The 22,089-nt window shown below is 44.9% G+C and overlaps 1 protein-coding gene across 1 annotated transcript in view; it reads right to left on the bottom strand.

Annotated features, from left to right (window-relative positions):
- Positions 1-8,073: 8,073 nt before the first annotated feature.
- LIPA (lipase A, lysosomal acid type) overlaps positions 8,074-22,089 on the bottom strand; it is a 34,250-nt gene continuing 20,234 nt past the window's right edge. Inside the window, 7 exon segments of the mRNA XM_019430048.2 lie at positions 8,074-9,472; positions 9,474-9,524; positions 9,526-9,582; positions 10,318-10,389; positions 14,364-14,435; positions 15,249-15,395; positions 20,731-20,867. Coding sequence (XP_019285593.2) covers positions 9,347-9,472; positions 9,474-9,524; positions 9,526-9,582; positions 10,318-10,389; positions 14,364-14,435; positions 15,249-15,395; positions 20,731-20,867 — 662 coding nt within the window. The 3' untranslated portion in view covers positions 8,074-9,346.

Raw genomic sequence — 22,089 nt, 5'->3', positions numbered from 1 at the left:
CTTTCTTTTCTTTCTCTTTCTCTTTCTCTCTTTCTTTCTCTTTCTCTTTCTCTCTCTCTCTCTTCCTTCCTTCCTTTCTTTCTTCCTTTCTTTCTCTCTTTCATTTACTTACTTGGAGAGAAAGAAAAAATCCCAAACAGTGTGAATCCACGGGAAAACAGGAAAAATCCACACCACCAGTGTAGAGCCCCATGCGGGACTCAAACTCACAAAGTGGGAGATCCTGACTGTAGCAGAATCAAGAGTCAGACACTTAACCCACTGAGCCACCCCAGAGCCCCCAAAGCTTTGCATTTTCTTTTTCTTTTTTCCAGTATATGAAATTTATTGTCAAATTGGTTTCCATACAACACCCAGTGCTCATCCCAAAAGGTGCCCTCCTCAATGCCCATCACCCACCCTCCCCATCAACCCTGTTTGTTCTCAGTTTTTAACAGTCTCTTATGCTTTGGCTCTCTCCCACTCTAACCTCTTTTTTTTTTTCCTTCCCCTCCCCCATGGGTTTCTGTTAAGTTTCTCAGGATCCACCTAAGAGTGAAACCATATGGTATCTGTCTTTCTCTGTATGGCTTATTTCACTTAGCATCACACTCTCCAGTTCCATCCACGTTGCTACAAAGGGCCCTATTTCATTCTTTCTCATTGCCACGTAGTATTCCATTGTGTATATACACCACATCTTCTTTATCCACTCATCAGTTGATGGACATTTAGGCTCTTTCCATCATTTGGCTATTGTTGAGAGGGCTGCTATCAACATTAAAGCTTTGCATTTTCTTTTTTTTTTTTTTTTTTTTAATTTTTTTTTTCAACGTTTTTTATTTTATTTTTGGGACAGAGAGAGACAGAGCATGAACGGGGGAGGGGCAGAGAGAGAGGGAGACACAGAATCGGAAACAGGCTCCAGGCTCCGAGCCATCAGCCCAGAGCCTGATGCGGGGCTCGAACTCACGGACCGCGAGATCGTGACCTGGCTGAAGTCGGACGCTTAACCGACTGCGCCACCCAGGCGCCCCAAAGCTTTGCATTTTCTAATCCACACCCTCCACCCATCCCTATCCACCCCACTCCCCACCCCCGCCCCGCCAAAGGAAAATAATAGTAGCCATCTCATGAGGTTATTTGAAGCATTAAAATGGGAAAACAACCATAATATAATGTCTGCCAGACATTAGCTAAGTGTTTCACTTGAAGTGACTTCATCCAGTCCTTAGAAGGGCTGGGCTCCCCATGCCGCCAGGAAGAATCGTGCTACAACCATCCCAGCCTTACAGAAGCAAAAGCAAGAGTGCCCGCCACACCGCGGACAAAGTAAGACACTTGATATTTTAAATTTGTACGCCACACTTCACCTGAAGAGGAACTGAGGAAGTTTACAATTAAATTCACAAAAAACCACATAAAGAGAAATGAGAGACAGAAAGCCATATATTAGGAGGAATCAGAACAGAAACACAGATAAATATATCGACCTAGAAATACAGCAATATGTAGGATGTGTGCATACATACATGATACAGAATAAGCCAATTCGTAATATATATGTTAATATCTAATCACGTATTGGATATTATGCACACACCCTATAATGAGCTAATTCATAATCCACAACCTCCGAAGTGGTGTATGTCCCTGCACTGTCACAGACGGAACACATATTCCCTAGACGGCCCATTCTCTGCGGCATCCAGCCATACTGCGTGCAGCTTTTATTTTTTTTAACATTTACTTATTTTTGAGAGAGAGCGCTAGTGGGGAAGGGCCAGAAAGGAGAGAAAATGCAGCTTTTATTTTCTTTTAACGTTTACTTATTTTTGAGAGAGAGCGCTAGTGGGGAAGGGCCAGAAAGGAGAGAAAATGCAGCTTTTATTTTCTTTTAACGTTTACTTATTTCTGAGAGACAGCGCTAGTGGGGAAGGGCCAGAAAGAAGGAGAGAAGAGATCCGAAGCAGGCTCCACACAGTGAGCAGAGCCGGACATGGGACTCGAACTCAGGAACCATGAGATCATGACCTGAGCCGCAATCAGGAGTGTGCCACTCAACCCACTGAGCCACCCAGGGGCCCTGCAGCCTTTTTTCTTTAAAACTTCTATGTGCCACAAGAATATTATGATATTCTGCTTGTGTGTTGATGAGACAAAGGTTCAGAAACAGCTCTGAGCTTAATGATCGCCAGTGCACAACGAAAGAGGCAGATTTTCTAACTGCTTGGAGAGCTAGATGGTATCAGAGATGGGTACCTTGCAGGCCCCCGGCCCCCTGCTGGGGAGTTCCTTGCACATTAACAACCTGTGGGTTCTATCCAGGCTTCTCTTCAAACTTCCCCTCCTCCAATGCTATTTCTAATTCACCTTGAGGGCAACCCAGGGACTTCCTTCTTTCCCATTCCTGGTAGACGTGGCCTGCCCTTGAACTTTGTATGGCTCAAGCAGCACCTGGGGGGGTGGGGGGGTGGGGAGAGGAAGGGCTTGATCTCCTTCCCTCTTGGACCCCTCAGTGCTCCAAAGGTACCATCAGGGCTCACTCTCTCAGACTTATGAACGAATTGTGTTCAGAGGTAAAGTATCACTCAGATTTGCCTTCGAAAGAAATTAAGTCAACCTTCAAATTTCCATCCAGAACATGCTGTCCTCTGCCTGTGATTTTGGCTATCATGCTTGGATGCTTTGGGTGCTCTCGTGGATTTTTTTGAAGTGGGTGGCATTGACAGATTGGGACTTAGCTATTTTAAATTGGATTTAGCTATTAGATTGCCGTCAGGACTGCCTCCTTTGAGCCCCGGGACCAACCGGCCCATTCTTTGCCTTCTTTGGTTTTTCTGTCCTCTATTACTAAGCCTGTTAAAATAGTCTCCAAGGGCTGGTTGCGTAAAGCCCTGTGCAGCAAGACCCAGAGGCCGCGGCTTCCCCCTGCTTGGCCCAGACTCTCCCCTTCTTGCTCACAGCACTTTGAAAAATAGCCACTGTCTTGTCTGCCTTTCCGGCCCATCAGCTGCCCAGGACAGAAGTTTTTGTCCCATATACAAATGCAACCATCTCAGGAAAAGGAGTCAGTTAAAATCTCATCACTGTTCACTCAATGTCATATGGAGGGTGCTGGAAAAAAGTTAGCACATTATGGGCGACCAAAACCAGCATCACTTACTGGACCCGAATAGAATCAAACACTAATTAGTTTGGACTAAAGCAGCATCATTTCTCACACTGGCAAATGTGTGCCTTTGAACACTTCATTTGCACAAAATACACTGAACGGCTTGCTAGGCGAATAGATCTTTTTAGGGCACAGATTCTATCTTTTAGGATTTTTTCCCACAATGCCAAGCATTGTACCTTACACATAGTGTTCAAGATGTATTTGTGGATTCAGTGCTCGTTTTTAAAGCTCTAAATCAAGGCTTAAAAATAGAATTTTTTTTTTTTCTAGAGCGCTGGTTGGTGTGGTTTAGGGTAACCTATGTACTGAGAGAGGTTTAAACTGATTTCTGGCGGTATTAGGACTTTGGCCATACTATTTCTTGCGCTTCTCCAGTTGATTTTGAGTTCCTGTATATCATTTTTATGTTGGCAACATCTTTCTGACAGCGTTAGAGGATAGGATTCCTTTCTTCTCCAGCTACCCCAGAGATCAGATCACTTTCACCAGACTGCAACAATCAAGTCTGTGCATATTTAATCACAGTCTCGAAGTTATTCAGCACCAAAAGACTTTGGATACTGCCCCCACTCTCCACAAATACAACATGTAGTTGGCAAAATTTATTACCAATGACATCATCTTTTTCTATGTGACCTTTATGATTTTTTTCTTTCCCAAATTAGGGTAAGATGTTCTTTGCTCTAGCTAACCAAACCAAATATTGCCGAATATCAGAGATAAGAACTGTGTTACAACAGCCGTAACATGTAAGACTCATAGAGAGTAGAGTAATCTCAAAGATTAAAATGTAATTTACTCGTTGTAAAAATGAAGGCTTGGGGCACCTGGGTGGCTCATTCCGTTAAGCATCTGACTTCAGCTCAGGTCATGATCTCATGGTTCATGGTTCGAGCCCCCACATCGGGCTCTGTGCGGATGGCTCGGAACCTAGAGCCTGCTTTGGATTCTGTGTCTCCCTCTCTCTCTCTGCCCTTCCCCAATGCATGCTGTTTCTCTCTCAAAAAAATGAGTAAACATTTAAAAAAATTCTTAAATGAAGGCTTCTTCTCAGAAAAGTCAGGACTAGTTAGAGTTGAATAGAAAGTCACAGCCAGGGGCACCTGGGTGGCTCAGTTGGTTAAGCGTCCGATTTCATTTTATGTCATGATCTCACGGTTTGTGGGTTCGAGCCCCGTGTCGGGCTCTGTGATGACAGCTCAGAGCCTGGAGCCTGCTTCGAATTCTGTGTCTCCCTCTCTCTCTGCCCCTCCCCGACTCATGCTGTCTCTGTCTTTCAAAAATGAATGAACATTAGAAAAAAAAATTTTAATAAAAAAATTTAAAAAAAGAAAGTCCTAGCCAAAGTGAGAGCAGAACCGTGAGTCAGTTTCAAGGTCGTCCTACAGAAGGACTTTGGTGTTGGGGCCGCATTTATAGCAAAGTTTACAAAAACCGCAGAGAACATTACTTACCCACCCCAAAACAGTAGACGATGCTGCTGAAGAATATGGGAGATGTTAGATCCCCCAAGAGACTCCCTGACACCCTATTTCACACTGAGGCTGCTGCATATTTAGTTTTAAACACTTTATGTTTTGTTTTTATCCATCCACATAAGTGTGTGCTTCTACTGAGATTTTCAGAATGCTCATCAACCCCTTTAAATACATAAAGCATAGGGGTGCCTGGGTGGCTCAGTCAGTTAAGCGTCCGACTTCAGTTCAGGTCATGATCTCACAGCTCATGAGTTCGAGCCCCACGTCAGGCTCTATGCTGACAACTCAGAGTGTGGAGCCTGTTTCAAATTCTATTTCTCCCTCTGCCTGCCCCTCCTCTGCTCACACTCTCTCATAAATGAATAAATATTAAAAAATAAAATATGTTAAGCATATAAAATCATCTCCATGAAAAGTCGTAAGAATTAAGCCCTGTGAGGGGCGCCTGGGTGACTCAGTCGGTTAAGCGGCCGACTTCGGCTCAGGTCATGATCTCACGGTCCGTGAGTTCGAGCCCCACGTCGGGCTCTGTGCTGACAGCTCAGAGCCTGGAGCCTGTTTCAGATTCTGTGTTTCCCTCTCTCTGACCCTCCCCCGTTCATGCTCTGTCTCTCTCTGTCTCAAAAATAAATAAATGTTAAAAAAAAATTTTTAAATAAATAAGTAAATAAACATTAAAAAAAAGAATTAAGCCCTGTGAGAAGGTTTTAAAAAATTGGAAGGCATGATGTCAAATGCAAAGTATTTTTCAGTGCTGCTAAAACAAATTGGCAGAAAGAGTGTTAGTTGCTTAGTTTGGAATTGAACTCGAAATCTGTACCTAGCACGATATGATACTCAATAAATACCCTTGAATGAATTAGTGACATGCTTTTTCAAAATCAGAATAATTATTGGGGCCCCTGGGTGGCTCAATCGGTTAAGCGTCCGACTCTTGGTTTCAGTTCAGGTCATGATCTCGTGGTTTCATGAGTCTAAGCCCCACATCGGGCTCTGCGCTGACAGTGTGGGGCCTGCTTGGGATTCTTTCTCCCTCTCTCTCTGCCCCTGCCCCATTCATGCTGTCTTTGTCACTCTCAAAATCATAAATCAATAAATCAGAATAATTATAATAATTATTGTCACCTAATGTTGCCTTTCAGGGAGGTCACAGTTTGAAAATATCTCCCTCTCTTAAAAACAAAATGAAAAAGGTTACAAATACAGTATATTTTAAATGTTCACATTTAACATATGAACATCTGTAATACAAACACAAAATAACCGTCATTATTTGGAGATAATGTCAATAGTCTAAATTGTGGTCCTTCATAAACGTGAGGTCTAGGTTAAAGCCTTCCCCACCTCCTCTTCCACATCTGAAGTCTGACCACTCTTTTACCCATTGGGCAAAATTTTTATCTTTGGGTCGCATTGGGGCACAGCTATTCTTTGACAACATTTTTCAGTTATTATGAATTAGGCAAGAATTGATCATAATCCTGGATGGAAATGACCCGAGATATGGTTGATCTCACCAGTCCTCAAATTACCAACTGGCCCATGAATCAAAATTCTCTGCCTTTCCCAGGGGAAGAGACAGGAGAGAACGCCTGCTTATGGAACGAAAAGGTTTGGAAGCAAAGCCAAGAGTGCCCTCTTGTGGCGAATGAAAAAAATGACTTTGTTCTCCATTGTAGCTTCATTTGGTGGTGGCTTTCCCCGGGGTGACCACAGCATCGTCGAGTTCCAAGCTGGCAGAATATTAACTAGTCTTCTTGCCCTAGAGATCTGTGGACATCCTTGTGTCCTTCTCAAAAGAATATATTTGTCAAACCGACTTGAAAAGGAGAGTCAGAACTCCTACCAACTTGTTACAGGACGTCTTGAGACACAAGCTCGTACCTTGCACTGCACTCAGCCAAAGATAAAGCAAGACTGTTTCGTGCAACAGTAGAATAAAACAATGATGAAACATTAATCCAGCCAGGGCTATAAGGACACAAAGGGCCTAGGCACCAGTGTCAGGAACAAGAGGCCAGTAACAAAGGCAAATGTGCAAGGTGACAGGACTGTGTCAGGAACAGCTAGGCAACATCTCCACCTCTGGACTGTCCCACACACCCAAGAAAAGTCCCACAGAGAAAAGTCTGGAAAGAGGGGAAGAGAAACACATGCCAGTAAGAGGTGGACTCTGTAGAATGCACCAACCCCCCTTCCCCCACCTCGTCCCCCTAAACCCCCCCCCCCACTCATCTGTATCACCTGGTGTGTGAAAGCCTTGCTCATCTCAAGGGACTCTACTGGAACCCCCAGGGCAGAGCCAGGTCACCTATGGCACTGAAGCCATTCCTGCTCCAGTAAGCTCTCTCCCACTGGAAAACAACAAACAAAACACTTATTCACTGTCCCTTTCCAGCCCTACCCAAGAATCTTGGTTGGCCACACCAGTTTGCCTTGGTCAAAGGACAGAGAAGGGGTTTAGTGGGGGGGGGGGGGGGGGGGGGGGGGGGGGACATAAAGCCAGCCAGCCAGCCAGCAGAGTGGTATCCTCCTGTGCATGTATAGCCTTTGCACCCAGTACAATCTCTTTTCTTTTCTGTTTTAAAGTGCACTTATTTTGAGAGAGAGAGAGAGAGAGAGAGAGAGAGAGAGCGAGCTAGCATGGGGGAGGGGCAGAAAGAGAGAATCCCAAGCAGGCACGGGGCTTGAACGCACGAACCATGAGATCACAGCCTGAGCCGAAGTTGGACGTCTGGTGCCCCAAATCTGACTCTTTTCTGTGGGTGCCATGGGAAAACACAGATTCCACTCCAGTCCTTCGACCCTCTCAGACGTTACTTGTGCATCTAAATTCATTTGACTGACTGGCAAAGTATCGTTTTTCACACAATAAATCCACGTGGATTTATTGACTCACCATATTCCAGGGTTTGTGTTCGATTCTGGATACATAGAAACAAGTAAGACAGATCTGCCCTCAAGCTCACAGAGTAGTGGGAGAACTCGCCTTAGGACCCCCCCCCCCCACCGACAAATCTATGTTTTAGGGACCCTATAGCATGACTCGTCTCTGCCGGCTTCAGCTGCTTCTTTTGCTCGAGGAGGGCGCTGGATGGACAGTCCTTGAACCCCTTGAACCCCTGGTCCCACTGCAGCCGGCGCCCAGGTCTCTCCTTAGTTTCCACTCAGTTTCACTCAGTGAACCCTGTGAGATCAGGTTGACAGCCAGCGTTTCCAAACTATGCCCCACCCTCCCTTAGGTTTGAGACCGCTCCCTCCTCACCACGGTGAGGGATCAAAGGTTGAAGGGCAGGGTCAGTGAAGCTTACTCAGAGTAAGGACGAGGGGAGAAGATGAGGAAGAAAAGCGTCAGTCCCTCCAGAAGAGAAAGGGAAGTACAGGATGGCCATTAAGTAAAGGAGAAAACACACATATACACACACAATCCCTCAGGCCTACGAGGCTACTCAGTTTTATTGAAAAGTTCAAGGCTTTTTAAGTGTTACAAAGTAGTAGGATGCTGCCTGCATCTATCAGTGAACACCAAATATCCTTTATTACTGCAGCTGAAGAAGCTGTGTCAGAAGAACATGTCAACTGTCATTCCATCCATCTGTCAGTATCGCAAGGGAACGGCGCAATGCGGAAAGCGGGTGAATACGGGACACGTGTCCTGAACCAGGCACGCAAATTAGAATTAAAACTATGGACGCACAGAAAACTAGAAAACAGAGACTCCCTGAGCTCTGATCTCAAAACATTCACACTCATGTTTCTCTTGTGGGAAAATGAGTTAGGATGCTCCCCCCCCCGGGCAGCCTCTGGGCTCCTGCGTCTGGTCATCGGCGCTGATGCGACATCTGGCCAAGAGAATACAGTAATTTCACGGAAGAGAGCGGTATTGCCTCTACACAGCACTCTTGTTCTCAAACGAGTGGAGGGATCGCCTGCCACACAATTACGAACTTGGGAAGACATTTGGTTACAGGTATGAGTCTTCAAGCTATTTAAAATACAGGAGTCAGTCTTTTTTTAATGAGTGCCATCTATTGTCTGTAGACTCCGGTAAACAATGCTGCTTGGTCTGAGCAATTTAAACATTTTCAGATTCGATAACATTCACCATAGAATCTTCACACCTGGCACCACAGGGTCATCACGGGATTTGACTTTGCACCTGCTGCATGAGGACATAAGAATATGGCATTCGGCTCCCTAATGACCACAAAGCCACCGGACTGAAGAGCCCTTTAAGGCAAAGAGACGAGAACCAGATACTTCACACACTGAGCTTTTTCAAATCAGCGTCAGGTTATCTGCCAACAAACCACCCGGCTTCAAAACTCCGACACACCCACGGTGTGTCCTGTGTGAAGGCAAAAAAAGCAGTATTTGTATGTTTCAAATTGTAAGGCTCTACACAACGGTTAGGATCTTTCATGAATCAGTGGGATTTTGAAAAAAACTTAAGAAGGCTAAGGTAGGTTAGAGGCACTAGCCTCAAATACACCATGACTGGACAAAAAAAGCAAAAAAAACCAAAAAAAAAACAAAAAAAAAAAGGGAAAATAAGACACGATTGGACCCGAACACCTTCAATGGCATAATCTGATTGCACACAAAAATATAAAAATCCTGGGAAAGACAGACAACTATTTTAGAGAAATTAAGCAAACGCGTTTTAAACCTGCCCGATCCCCGGCGTGATGGTGAACTTGGCCGGCGCGGCTCACAGGTGTTTCAACATCAGCTTCACCAAGTCGTCATACAGCTGCCAGGGGGCGTCCAAGCCCCAGATGAAGTCCAGATGCTCCCAGTCGGGGATGAGCTTGTTGTACACCAAGTTGGTGATCTGGTGGCAACAATATGCTGACGTCGTTGACGTCTGCCAGCGAGTCGTGACCCCCCGCTCCAGACGGCGGTGGGCACAAGCATGTCTCTCACGTTGTAAAGGGGAGGGTACGTCTAGGATAAAAGCAACCGGAGGCTTCGTTTCAATTCACAAAACACACACAGTCGACGTGATCCTCCTTAAATCCTGGTGAGATTTACCAGCGAGGATCACGTGGTGAAAAGCGGTCTCCGTTTGCTCAAGTTACCGTGACCACAATGAGAAGAAACCTGAGCCGCAGTGACAGAATCCTAACTATGGTACCTGCCGGCGGTCGGGCTGTTACCGCGCGCCGGGTACCCTAACAAGTGTTAAGTTCCCTCGCGAAGGCGCTGAGCTCCCGGGGAGGGTGGACGTGAAAAGCGCGGGAGCCAGGTGGTGGGGCACTGGCTTTGGGGTCGTACCCCCACACATGTAACACGTGCCACGGGGCCTCCGTAGGCCCGTTTCCTCGCCTTCCATAATAACAACCAGCACACCCGTCACACGGATGTCGTAGGAAACAACGAAACAAGACAAGCATGGGCAAAAGTGCCTCAGGCTGCAGAGCATGTAGCACTCAAACCACAGTCCGTTTCTTTGTGTATCTTGGCCATGTAATGTGGCTGAGGCCCGCCAGCGACCAGGTGACAGGCCGAGGCTAGTCTGACTCTGAAGTCTGTGCTCCTGGCCACTGTGACTGATGTGTGACGGTGATGGGGACAGCGCCAGGGAGCACCGAGCCCACCAGAGCCCTGTGACTCAGGTGGCTTCCCCGGTGAGCTTTCAGAGCCCAGTTCATTAATTCTAAAGACTTTTGAAGCCTTTACCTGATTGTAATGGAAATAATTCTTGGCGTGGCTTCCCCAGTCAAAGGCTTGAAACTTATGGTATTTAACAACCTAAAAAAGAAGATAAAAGGGGGAAAAAAGTTGAGTGACACAGAAGTTCAAGAAAGGCTCCCAGGCTGCAGGAGTTAACTACATCCTCGGAAGTCCCTTTTACATCGTCTGCAGTTTTATTCTTGATTTCCAAACTGTGATTTCAAACAAAATGGCATCAGGGGCGCCTGGGTGGCTTCAGTCAGTTGAGCGTCCAACTTCAACTCAGGTCACGATCTCGCAGTTCATGAGTTCCAGCCCCGCGTCGGGCTCTGGGCTGACAGCTCGGAGCCTGGAGCCCGCTTCGGATTCTGTGTCTCCCTCTCTCTCTGCCCCTCCCCCATTTGCACTCTGTCTCTCTCTCAAAAATAAACACACAAAAAAATTTGAAAAAACAAAATGGCATTCGCAGTGTAACGGAGTTGTGTGGTGACTGATGGCGGCCACGTGGGCAGAAAGCACAGCACAACGTGACTTGTCAAATCACTGTGTCGTGCACCTGAAACCAGTGCAACACTGTGTGTCATCCGTACTCCGAGAATCTAAGTGACAAAGTTACGTTATTCTGATCGGAATAGAGCTACCGTCCGACCCAATAAAGCAGCTTCGCACACATGCCGCGAAGGACACTGAGCTGACAACTGTACTTGTTAGATAAGCTTCGTGATGGCTTTTTACTGAGATTTGAAGCCTAAACTTTTTCAAAGAGTTAACACTCTTATTTGGGAAAGAAATACGTATTGCATACAATATATGGATTAATGCTAATAGGTGGATTCATATGGATGTGGAATAATATATTCAGATTAGTATGTAAGAATATTGATTATGCATGAACATACCTCTGTGGGATAATATAAACGCTATATTATACTTATATTTAAAAAAAATTTAATGTTTATTTTAGAGAGAGACAGAGAGACAGAGCATGAGCAGAGGAGGGGCAGGGAGAGAGGGAGACACAGAATCTGAAGCAGGCTCCAGGCTCTGAACTATGAGAATAGAGCCCCACACGGGGCTCAAACTCAAGAGCCGTGAGATCGTGACCTGAGCTGAAGTCAGTTGCCCAATCAACTGAGCCACCCAGGTGCCCCTGTATTATCCTTATATTAATCTATGAGTTAATATATTTATTTATAATCCCCATGTTTTCTAGCTATCCACTCCACTCAACTATTCAATATTTTATTTTATTTTTTATTTTAGAGAGAGAGAGAGCACGTGAGCAGGGGGGAAGGACAGGGGGAGGGAGACAGAATCCAAGGCAGGGTCCATGCTCAGTGCGGAGCCTGACGCGGGGCTCAATCTCATGACCCTGAGATCATGACCTGAGCTGAAATCAAGAATAGGATGCTTAACCGACTGAGCCACCCGGGCACCCCTTGTTTTTATTGTTTTCTCAATACTTTAATGATTTTATTTAACACTTACTCTTGAGTATAGCCAGTATAATCACCAAATCGTACCACACACCAGCACAATTCTACCTACAGCCATGGAATAATACCGTATGTGAAACTGTAATGGATGTGTATTTAGAATAGTGACATTAAAACATTTAAAAAGTCACTTTTTCAAAAATTTTGAAATGACACCAATCCGTACCTCCTCTATATCCCCCAGATTAAACACTGCCAAGAATAAATTCCAAAATTGACCAGCTGAATGAATCGGAAACTGTTCAGCTCGGGCCAGTCGGTGGTGCCCAGTAAAGAGCAAAAACCTAGACTTGCTTCATCTCGACTGCTTTCAATTTGTGCGAAGCTTCAGTTCTTAGCAATGCCATAAAATGCTGCTTCTACAGGAGAAATGTTCAGCGTCTGCCTTTGCCCTTGCAAAGGACAGACACCGGTACCTGAAGCAAATTTAACAAGCGGAATAAATTTTGGACTCACCGCACCCATCAGGGCACCTGTTCTCAGCTCAAATTATCAGTGAAAATCCACCACTGTAGACAGACATCAGTTTCTCACTCTCTCACATGTGTCTTTTAACATTTGTATAAAGCAACGGGAGACGGTATGGGGTACAAAGGAAAAATCTGCCTGGAACTCAGACTGAACTCCAAAGTTGACTTTTGTGCTCAAGAGGCATAGGACTTCACGCCACGCACTGGAAAGGGCATTTCAGCAGGAGGACGACGTGAAGGACACCGCACTAACAATCCGGAAATCAGCTGAAGCCCAGTGATAGGGATCTGGTTAAATACATTATGCTACATCCATACGTACAACAGCGTGGCCCCGTCACAAATAAACATAATACAACAGAAAGAGAAAACTGTTCATAACTACTATTAAGTGGGAAGCAGGCAGAAAATGAAATGGAACATGCACTGTGGTTACACTCCTATGATAATGGTATATGGATAATGAGGCAGAGGAGAAGGTTAAAGTATTAGGATGGATGGTTTTTTAAGTGACAGAAGGTTATTCTTAGGTCTTGAATGGTAATGAAAACGTACAGTTTCAATCTCGCTAAAGTACAATATGTACTCCAAGTCTTCAAGTTATGCCAATCTCTCTGACCATGAAGTCTACTCCCACGACTGTATCCTAAGAAAGTAATGTGCCTCGGGTATAAGGATACACTTCTAATTCAAGAACATCTGTCCCAGGATGTTTTACTATGGAAAAGAAAAGGCAAAAAATAGTAATTTAAAATTTTAGGTAATGGAGGAGTGCCTGGGTGGCTCAGTCGGTTAAGCGTCCGACTTCAGCTCAGGTCATGATCTCGTAGTTTGTGAGTTTGAGCCCCGTGTCAGGCTCTGTGCGGACAGCTTGGAGCCTGGAGCCTGCTTCAGGTTCTGTGTCTCCCTCTCTCTCTGTCCCTCCCCCGCTTGTGCTCTGCCTCTGCCTGCCTCTCTCTCTCTCTCTCAAAAATAAATACATAAAACATTTTTAAAAAAATATTTTAGAAGCCAGATTATAGCCAATCCAACAGCTCTACTATGAATCCAACTCCCCTCATTTTTTAAAACAATATTTTATTAAAAGGTGGAATGTTAAAGGCAGCTCATGTGATTCTGCTGCAGGCAGTGACTGCCCAGTGCCTGGCAACTGCTATCCAAGACCACAGCATCTTGGTTTGGAGCTTAAATGGTGAGTTATTTCATGTTCAAAAAGAAGTTAGGAAGGAAATTTCTACAGAAATATGTCCTGAGGTAGATATAAGCCCCTGATATATTGTTAGGCGGGGGGGGGGGGGGGGGGGACAAGTTATTAAAAGAGTAAGTAGACGAAAATAAAGTCACCTGATTAATTTAATTAATCTATTTTTGCAACTATATTTCTATCTGCATCCTTAACCACTTCCTTCTGGAATGATCTGCAGTAAGAGGTATACAGTAGGCTGCAAAGACATTTCCTATCTCCTGGTACACATCTTCTATCTCTGCGGACAATTGCAGAGTTTTGTTTTTTATCCCTAAGACAATTTTTATTATCCTTTTCCTATAGTACATAATCTCTAAATTTTCTAGAATGGGCATGCATTACTTTTGTGGTATGTGCTAAAACAATGAAAGCTGCATTTTAAAAGTGAGTGGCTCCCATTTACTCTCCTGACTGGTTTGCTCTGGTTTATGCACTGGTGTCTTCAGTCCTACTGTGCTCACGGGTTAATGCTGACATTAGCTTCCATCTCAAAGCTGCTCAAAAATCTGGCTTGATGAAGCATCACAGAAATAAAATAAATCTAGGACTTGGTGAGAAACTGATGGGGTGGGGCAGGAGGGGAGAGAAAAAAGTCAAGCCCAATAGCCTGTTTGGTGAACGCACACAGGGTACAATGACACAATGACAGGAACCCAGGACTCAGGGGAAGGAAACCAGCTCTGATTTGTAAGCGACCGGCCTGGTCTGCGACAAGAAGGGAAGGGCTCGCAGACAAGTCCTTAAGAAGGGAAGGGCTCGCAGACAAGTCCTTCATGGAAGGCACAGGTCCCTCTGACGTTGATTTTATACAAACCCCAGCAGCCCCTCCAGAATGCCTACCTGCCTCCAGTGTAATATGTTTTGCACAGAAGTTCCAGCAGGAGAGTGTGTTATATACACCGACACTCTAGACTGCAAAAGAGATAAATTGACATAAATGATGGGTACAGCGTTAAGGAAGCATTGATAATAAATCAATTCTGCACTTCAAAGCCATAATCTCATATATAGGAGATTAAGAACAAGAAAAAAAATTCTCTAACTACAGATATGTTCTAGAAAAACTGCACAGCCACACACACACAGAATACATATGGAGGAAACAGAGCAACATGGCAGTCGTAGGGCTGCATGGGTTGAGGTTACTAGGCATTTTTATTTTCTGCTACAAGCTTTTCTGAATTTCCAAAATTTCATATAATAATCAGACCTTGTTTCTATATCAGAAACGAGAAAGTAGAGCCTTCATTCGAGAATCTCAAAATCCGTTTTCACATGATGCAACATTACAAACTATACATAGAAACACCAGCATTTTACCGGCCAAGGGTTTACATTTTACGAAATAAAAATAAGTAAATCAATGTGTACGTACACACAAACACACACACACGGAAATTGCTGTTCCAAATTTAAATATACACGCAGTAGTTTTTTAAAAGAAATAGATGACTAGAACAAATATAAATATTGGGACATAAATTATGACAGATGTCCTCACTCAGTAGTTCCTCACGGGCACCCTGTGGGAAGCTGCTAGCCTGAGGAAAGCAGCAGAGAACATTCCAGGCACTTGCCCACATTGAACCTCTTCAGTGTCAGACCCGTTAGCACTCGGATGAGGTCATTCCTGCTTTTCTCACATCCTTCAGCACAAATAAGCATATTCACAGATAAAATAAACTAGCTAAAAGTTAAAGCAAGTTTTATTATGAACATACATACCATATTTAAGTTTCTCTCATTAAATCCACATAGAACAAAAAGGGCATTTCCACAGAGTTCCTTCAGAATGACACGACTGCAAACATCTGTGCTCAGCCACTTCAAAACCTCATTTTGGGGAAGAAATTGTCTGACTCCAAATAAGTGCTATAAAAAAAAAAAGAAGAAGAAAACCAAGAATATCTCAGCATTTATTCTGGAATATGAGATTCCATGACCCGCGTCAGAAGAAGAGACACATGCCCAGTGTCTCCACATACGACTCAAAAGAAATGGGAACCAGTGGACGTTCATGCGAGGATATTTATACGATGTGTTTACTAAGGCAAAAGCGGATGTTACAGATGTGTACTTAGTCTCCAGGGAAGGGCAATTGAGGCAATAAGAGAAGATATTTGCAAAAGACATATTGGATAAAGGGTTACTATCCAAAATCTATAAAGAACTTATCAAACTCAACACCCAAAAAAACAAAAAATCCAGTAAAGAAATGGGCAAAAGGCATAAATAGACACTTCTCCAAAGAAGACATCCAGATGGCCAACCGACACATGAAAAATGCTCAACATCACTCATCATCAGGGAAATGCAAATCAAAACCATAATGAGAAACCACCGGACACCTGTCAGAATGTCAAACATTAACAACTGAGGCAACAACAGATGTCGGCGAGGATGTGGAGAGAGAGGATCTCTTTTGCATTGTTGGTGGGAATGCAAGCTGGTGCAGCCACTCTGGAAAACAGTATGGAGGGTCCTCAAAAAATTAAAAATAGAACTACTCTATGACCCAGCAATAGCACTACTAGGAATTTATCCAAAGGATACAAGAGTGCTGATTCGAAGGGACACATGCACCCCCATGTTTATAGCAGCACTATCAACAATAGCCAAAGTATGGAAAGAGCCCAGATGTCCACCAACTGATGAATGGATAAAGATGTGGAATATATGTGCAATGGAATACGACTCAGCAATCAAAAAGAATGAAATCTTGCCATTTGCAACAACACTGATGGAACTAAAATGTATTATGCTAAGCAAAACTGTCAGGCAGAGAAAGATATCATGTGACTTCACTCATATGTGGAATTTAAGAAACACAACAGATGAACATAGGGGAAGGGAAGGAAGAATAAGATAAAAACAGAGAGGGAGGCAAACCATAAGAGACTCTTAAACACAGAACAAACTGAGAGCTGCTGGAGGGGTGTTGGCTGGGGGATGGGCTAAATGGCTGATGGTCATTGAGGATGGCACTTGTTGGGATGAGCATTGGGCGTCCTGTGTAAGAGATGAATCACTGGGTTCTACTCCCGAAACCAATACTACACTGTACATTAACTAAACTGAATTTAAATTAAAAAAAATTTGTTAAGTCTCCAGTGAAGAAAAGGGCAGAAAACCAAGTAAGTTCACAGCAGACTTTTCACAGCAAGAAGGGGCAATTAATGATCACTCGCCCCAGGACCATCCCCAAAGAGTTTACTGGCTGGAAGATTGGTAGTGACTTCCAAGAAAGAGTCTAAACCAAGACTGGTCAACAATGCGTCTATGTAGGGCACATACATCCAATCCAACTCTACTGTCAGTGAGCCGGTTCCAGCCCATTGTCTTTTTCTTCTAATACTTTTTTACTGTGATAGATCACACATAACACAAAACTTACCATTTTAACCATTTTTAAGTATTCAGCTCAGTGGCATTAGTACACTCACATTATTGTGCAACCAGCACCATTATCCATCTGCAGAGCTGTTACAACATCTCAAGCTGAAACTCTCCCCCTTAAATGGTTAACTCCTCATTCCTTCCACCAGCACTACCTATGCTTATAAATAAAGTTTTATTGGAACACGGGCATGCTCATTTTTCTATGCTGTCTCTCAGGCTGTTTTCACACTACAACGGCAGGGTTCAGCAGTTGCAACAGAGACCATATGATCCGCAAAGACAATGAGATTTACCATACGGACCTCTGGAGAAAACTTGCCGACTCCTGATCTACACAAGCCCTGACCAATGGCCACCGAAGCCGTGCGCACGTGTTTCCGGGGCTGTCACTACACCCTCAAGGATATTCACACACCTGTGCAATGGGAAACAGAAAAACAACCTTCCTTATATTGAACCCAAATTTGTCCGCCGATAATTTACGCTTTTGCTGATGCCTACCCTCTGGAGGGACAAGCAGGAGTGAAAAAATTCAAATGCCTACCAAGACCTCGGGGGTGGGTCTTAATTCCCAGTTATCTCAGCAGGTGACCTCATTTGGGGACAGGGTCTTCTCAGAGGCAATCAAGTGAGGATGTGGTGGGCAGGGTGGGCACTCTGCAGGACCGGGGTCCTTCTAGAAATAGGGAAACGTGAGCAGAGACAGACACACAGGGAGAACGCACACGTGTGGAGGTGAAGGCCGGAGGTGAAGGGATGCTCCTCTCAACCCAGGAATGGCAGGCAAGCCCCCAGAAGCCAGGGCGAGGCAGGGGGCAGCCTCCTCCTCACGGGAGGAGCAAACTAATATAGGAGCAAACTAACATAGGCAGCACGAAAATGCAAATGTGTAAAAGTGGCAAACGCTTTCGGGGTTTTTTAAAGGGAGAGAGGGAAATAAAATAAAATTAAATAAATTTTAAAAAAATTAAAAAATAAAGTAAAATAAAATAAAGTAAAATAAAATAAAAAAAATAAAATAAAATAAATTTAAAAAAATAAAATAAAATAAAAATAAAAATAAAATAAAATAAAATAAAATTAATAAAATAAAATAAAATAAAATAAAAGGGAGGGAGGGGCAGAGAAAGGGGGTGGGGAGAGAGGATCCCAGGCAGGCTCCACACTGTCAGCGCAGAGCCCGACTCGGGGCTCGAACTCACCAACCGTGAGATCATGACCTGAGCCGAAACCAAGAGTCGAACATTCAACCGACTGAGCCGCCCAGGCACGCCCTAAAGTGGCAAGTGTTAAATGCCACCCTGCCCACAGGGATGTTTAGGGAGCGTTAAGAACCATGATGAACTGGAAAGCTTACGCTCAGCCTACGGGTGTGACTGCTTTGTGGTGCACGGCGCCCTTCTCACTCCCTTCCCACCCCCCCTTCCCGCCCCCTCCCCACACCCTCCAAACAACCAGTGATCAAGATTCCAACATTACATATGCTGCTTAAAGGCTGCAACTAATTTGAAGTCATAAAACTGTATGGGCCATACTCGGCACTTCTTCAGGCAAATGCTGTCCACATACACACAGCCTGTGACCTCTATCAAATCTGCCTACCACAAGATAGCCAACCAATATCTACGGACAGATACCGGGTCTCCTCAAATGCTCCTCTTCTGCAGACGAAGCCCATTAAGATTAGCTGGGGAGAATCAAGAAGTATCACGTGCAGACAAGGTCGCAGGGAAGGAAAAGGCTCCTGGCTTTGAGTCTACATAATGGTCACATGTGATAGATAGATAAATGCATATACTTCTGAGGTTCTCTACTAAAAACAAGAGGACAATGTATCACCGACTCGTAGCATGAGAAGCCAAGCTTTCCTTTTGGCCGACAAAGAATGTGAAGTTGACCTTGTCCTTCAGAGCTGAGTGCTCACCGAGAGCATGTAAAAGCAGGAGGGTGCGTAGGGAGAAAGAAAACTTCACCTTACACATTTACAGGCCTGCCCAGATCAATCTTGATGACTTTAGAATTTATATTTTTGCAGGCTGAGAGGGTACTAAACTTTCATGGCAGCGGCACTGATTTCCCAGGGCAGCTAATCCAAAGGCTTTATGGACATTTATTTTTTCACTTTGTCATTCTCCCAGGATATTAGGAAACACCGCTGTCTGGGACAGTGGTTCTCAACTACCGGTCTGTTTAGTTACTTTAGAATCCCACAGGGTGCTCTGTGAAATGCAGCTCCTGGCCCCACCCCAGATTTAAAGGACACCATCTCCAAGGTGGGGAGTGGGAGTTGGTATCCTTACAAAGCTACCAGATCACAATCTCCAAGGGTTAAATTAAATCCAAAACATCCCTATGATGGCCATTTCAGTTCTTTATGAAAAAGGACACAAGGAGGGGTGCCTGGGTGACTCGGTCAGTTAAGCATCCGACTTTGGCTCAGGTCCAAACAGACTCGCGGTTTGTGGGTTCGAGCCCTTCATCGGCCTCTGTGCTCGCAGCTTGGAGCCTGGAGCCCGGAGCCTGCTTCGGATTCTGGGTCTCCCTCTCTCTCTGCCCCTCCCCTGCTCATGCTCTGTCTCTGTCTCAAAAATAAATAAACATAAAAAAATTTTTTTTTTAAGGACACAGGGAGGCAGCAATGGCAAATCAGCAACAACCTTAAACGTCTACCAGACAGTAGCTCCTGATAACAGAATACTTACTACACAGCAGTTTAGAACAAGAGGGAGTTGTATGTATTAACGGGGCAGCTCACCAAGAGTGAAACGTGTCATCTGAAGAACGAGACACATAGCGGGCCACCATCTACGTTAACACTAAACACTAAATTTCTCTCAGGACGTTTGTACGTATTTAAATTCACACACAAGGTGTATAGGAAAACCTCACACTGAGCACTGTTTTAATTCTGAGCAAGGAGTAAGAGAGGCCTTGGTAACTGAGGGATACTTTATTTGGAATCTCTGAACTGTCTATAGTGAGAATGGAGGCTTCTATGACCCAAGGCATTAGAGCTAAAATTGCTTAGAGGGGGCCACGTCTTGTCTGCATGTCTGGTCACTGGTTCCGAGAATCCATCTGAGGTGTGGGTCGGGATTCTGAGGTATACAGTCTGTACCTCCTGTGAACGTCTCTGAGATGGCTGATATGTTACACCTCATTTTAAGTATACGTCCTGTGTGGAACTGCGTGTGTGCGTATACACGTATCACACATGGAACGCATACAGAGCGCACATAATGGGCCATCCGGCCTCAGCTGGCTCTCAACTCCTCCTCATGAAAACTGCTTCCTCTGTGAACAGAGCCAGGGCCGCGGGGGTCACACAGTTCTAGGGTTGAGCCTCAGGGAGGTCACTGGCTTGTAACCATATTACTGGCCACATTATGAAATGTCACAGGAACGGTGTCTTTCGGTGGCCCTCGGTGTGGCCACGGTCAGGCGTGTGGGAGCGACGCGCTTCCCGCGTCCCGTCTCCTGCCTACGCCCAAGCACAGGCTACCGCGTGGGGTACAGGGCAACTCTGGACCGCCTGTGCTCCCTCTGTGTGGTGTGGGGACAGCTGCACTGACATGCCGAACATGAGAAGTTGGTGTTCTCGGGTAGAATTAGTGATTCACCTTCCCTGACTCCCCAGGATCTGGAAGGAGGGGTGAAGGGGGAAGGAAACACTGCGGGGAGAGGAGCCACTGTTCCACTGACAGTGAAACACAGAGGAGGAAGGCACGGATGCTCCTCTAAAGGCCAGTTCTTCAGGTCTGAAATGTTGTTGGTGGGGCTCCAGGGGGGTTGGGGAGAGTTCAAGTACCTTGAAGAGAAAATCTGGAAAGCTTCCTAATTTATTTAGAGGGCTAGTAGAGAACTTGATTGAAGTCACAGGAGCCAGGGCAAGAAACATTTTAATCTTTCTGGCCAGCTCGGGAATCCGTGAAAATGCTATAAAACCTGGAGAAACACAAAGAAGTTTAACAGGAGTTTCCATCTTCTAGGACTTTCTCTGAAAAACCAAAGGCGGTCGCACATCGCACCCTCTAGTGGCGATCTGAGAGCCATGCAGGCAACGCCACCACCAGGAGGCAACCACATGGGGGGGCCTCTGAGCTTCTCCAAGCTTCTCCGCGCAAACGGAGTCTGATTAAACTAGTCAGTCAAGTACTTGTTAAGTGCTTGATTCAGTTTTTAACCTACAGAAATCAGAAGATGCCCCTGTTCCTCTCATCCTGGAAGCCGAGCAAAGGAAGGACTCTCCCTAACAGCCCCACATCAGCACCCAGCCCCAGCACCCAGCCCCAGCGCCCGTCCACCGGCCCCTGGGAGCAGTTTACAGGGGCATTGAGATCAGTCGCCAAGGGCTCCAGAGGAACCTGCACATGCAGAATGTTCTAGCTTTAAAATACCTTTTAGCTTTCTCTCAGGTCACTTCTTGCTTTGAACTTGGCCCCCCAAGTGTCACATTAGAAGGCACTGGGGCAAAGGACACAAGCAGGCAAGTCATGGGAGAAGGACCAAAAATGAGCGAAAACACTTCTCTTGACGCGTGAGAATGGCACACGCATCTGTGTTACATGCTACTTTCTGTGTGTCGTCTCTCAAACTGGTTAAGAGTGTTTGGCAGTAAGCAGAGCGCAGACATTTAACTATAGTACATCCAGACACTTAAGAATCGCTCAGGAGTGATTCTCCTCCTTAGGAATGTATTCTAAGGAGACCGTGTGACTTAAACACAGCTACTGATGAGAGCACACACAAAAAGGAGGAACTGCATAAATTATGGGACAGGTCCCTAGTTCCTCATCAGAGGAACTGTTGTTCGCTACAATTACAGGCAATTTTTATTTTCCTTCAACTCTGCCAAATTTTCTACTTTTGTATACAGTGAACACACGTTCTTTTTATAATCGGCATAAATAAAAAATGCATAGAGCTTTTAGAAACTATTCAGAAATGAAGCATAACATGCCATCTTTGTAGTTAGTTTTATTCCACTTAACTTTTAAGACTCACTGTATTTTTGGGGTTCCTGGATGGCTCAGTCGATTGAGTATCTGACTCTTGATTTCAGCTCAGGTCATGATCTCACAGTCGTGAGTTTGAGCCCTGCATCGAGCGTCCCTGCTTGGGATTCTCTCTCTCTCTCTCTCTCTCTCTCTCTCTCTCTCTCTCTCTC

This window comes from Panthera pardus, unplaced genomic scaffold (genome assembly GCF_024362965.1).
Source record: "Panthera pardus isolate Hobbes unplaced genomic scaffold, ASM2436296v1 HiC_scaffold_22, whole genome shotgun sequence".
In the NCBI taxonomy this organism is placed as follows: domain Eukaryota; kingdom Metazoa; phylum Chordata; class Mammalia; order Carnivora; family Felidae; genus Panthera; species Panthera pardus.
Note: the sequence above shows the minus strand (reverse complement) of the source record. Positions and strands in the feature narration are given on the sequence as shown.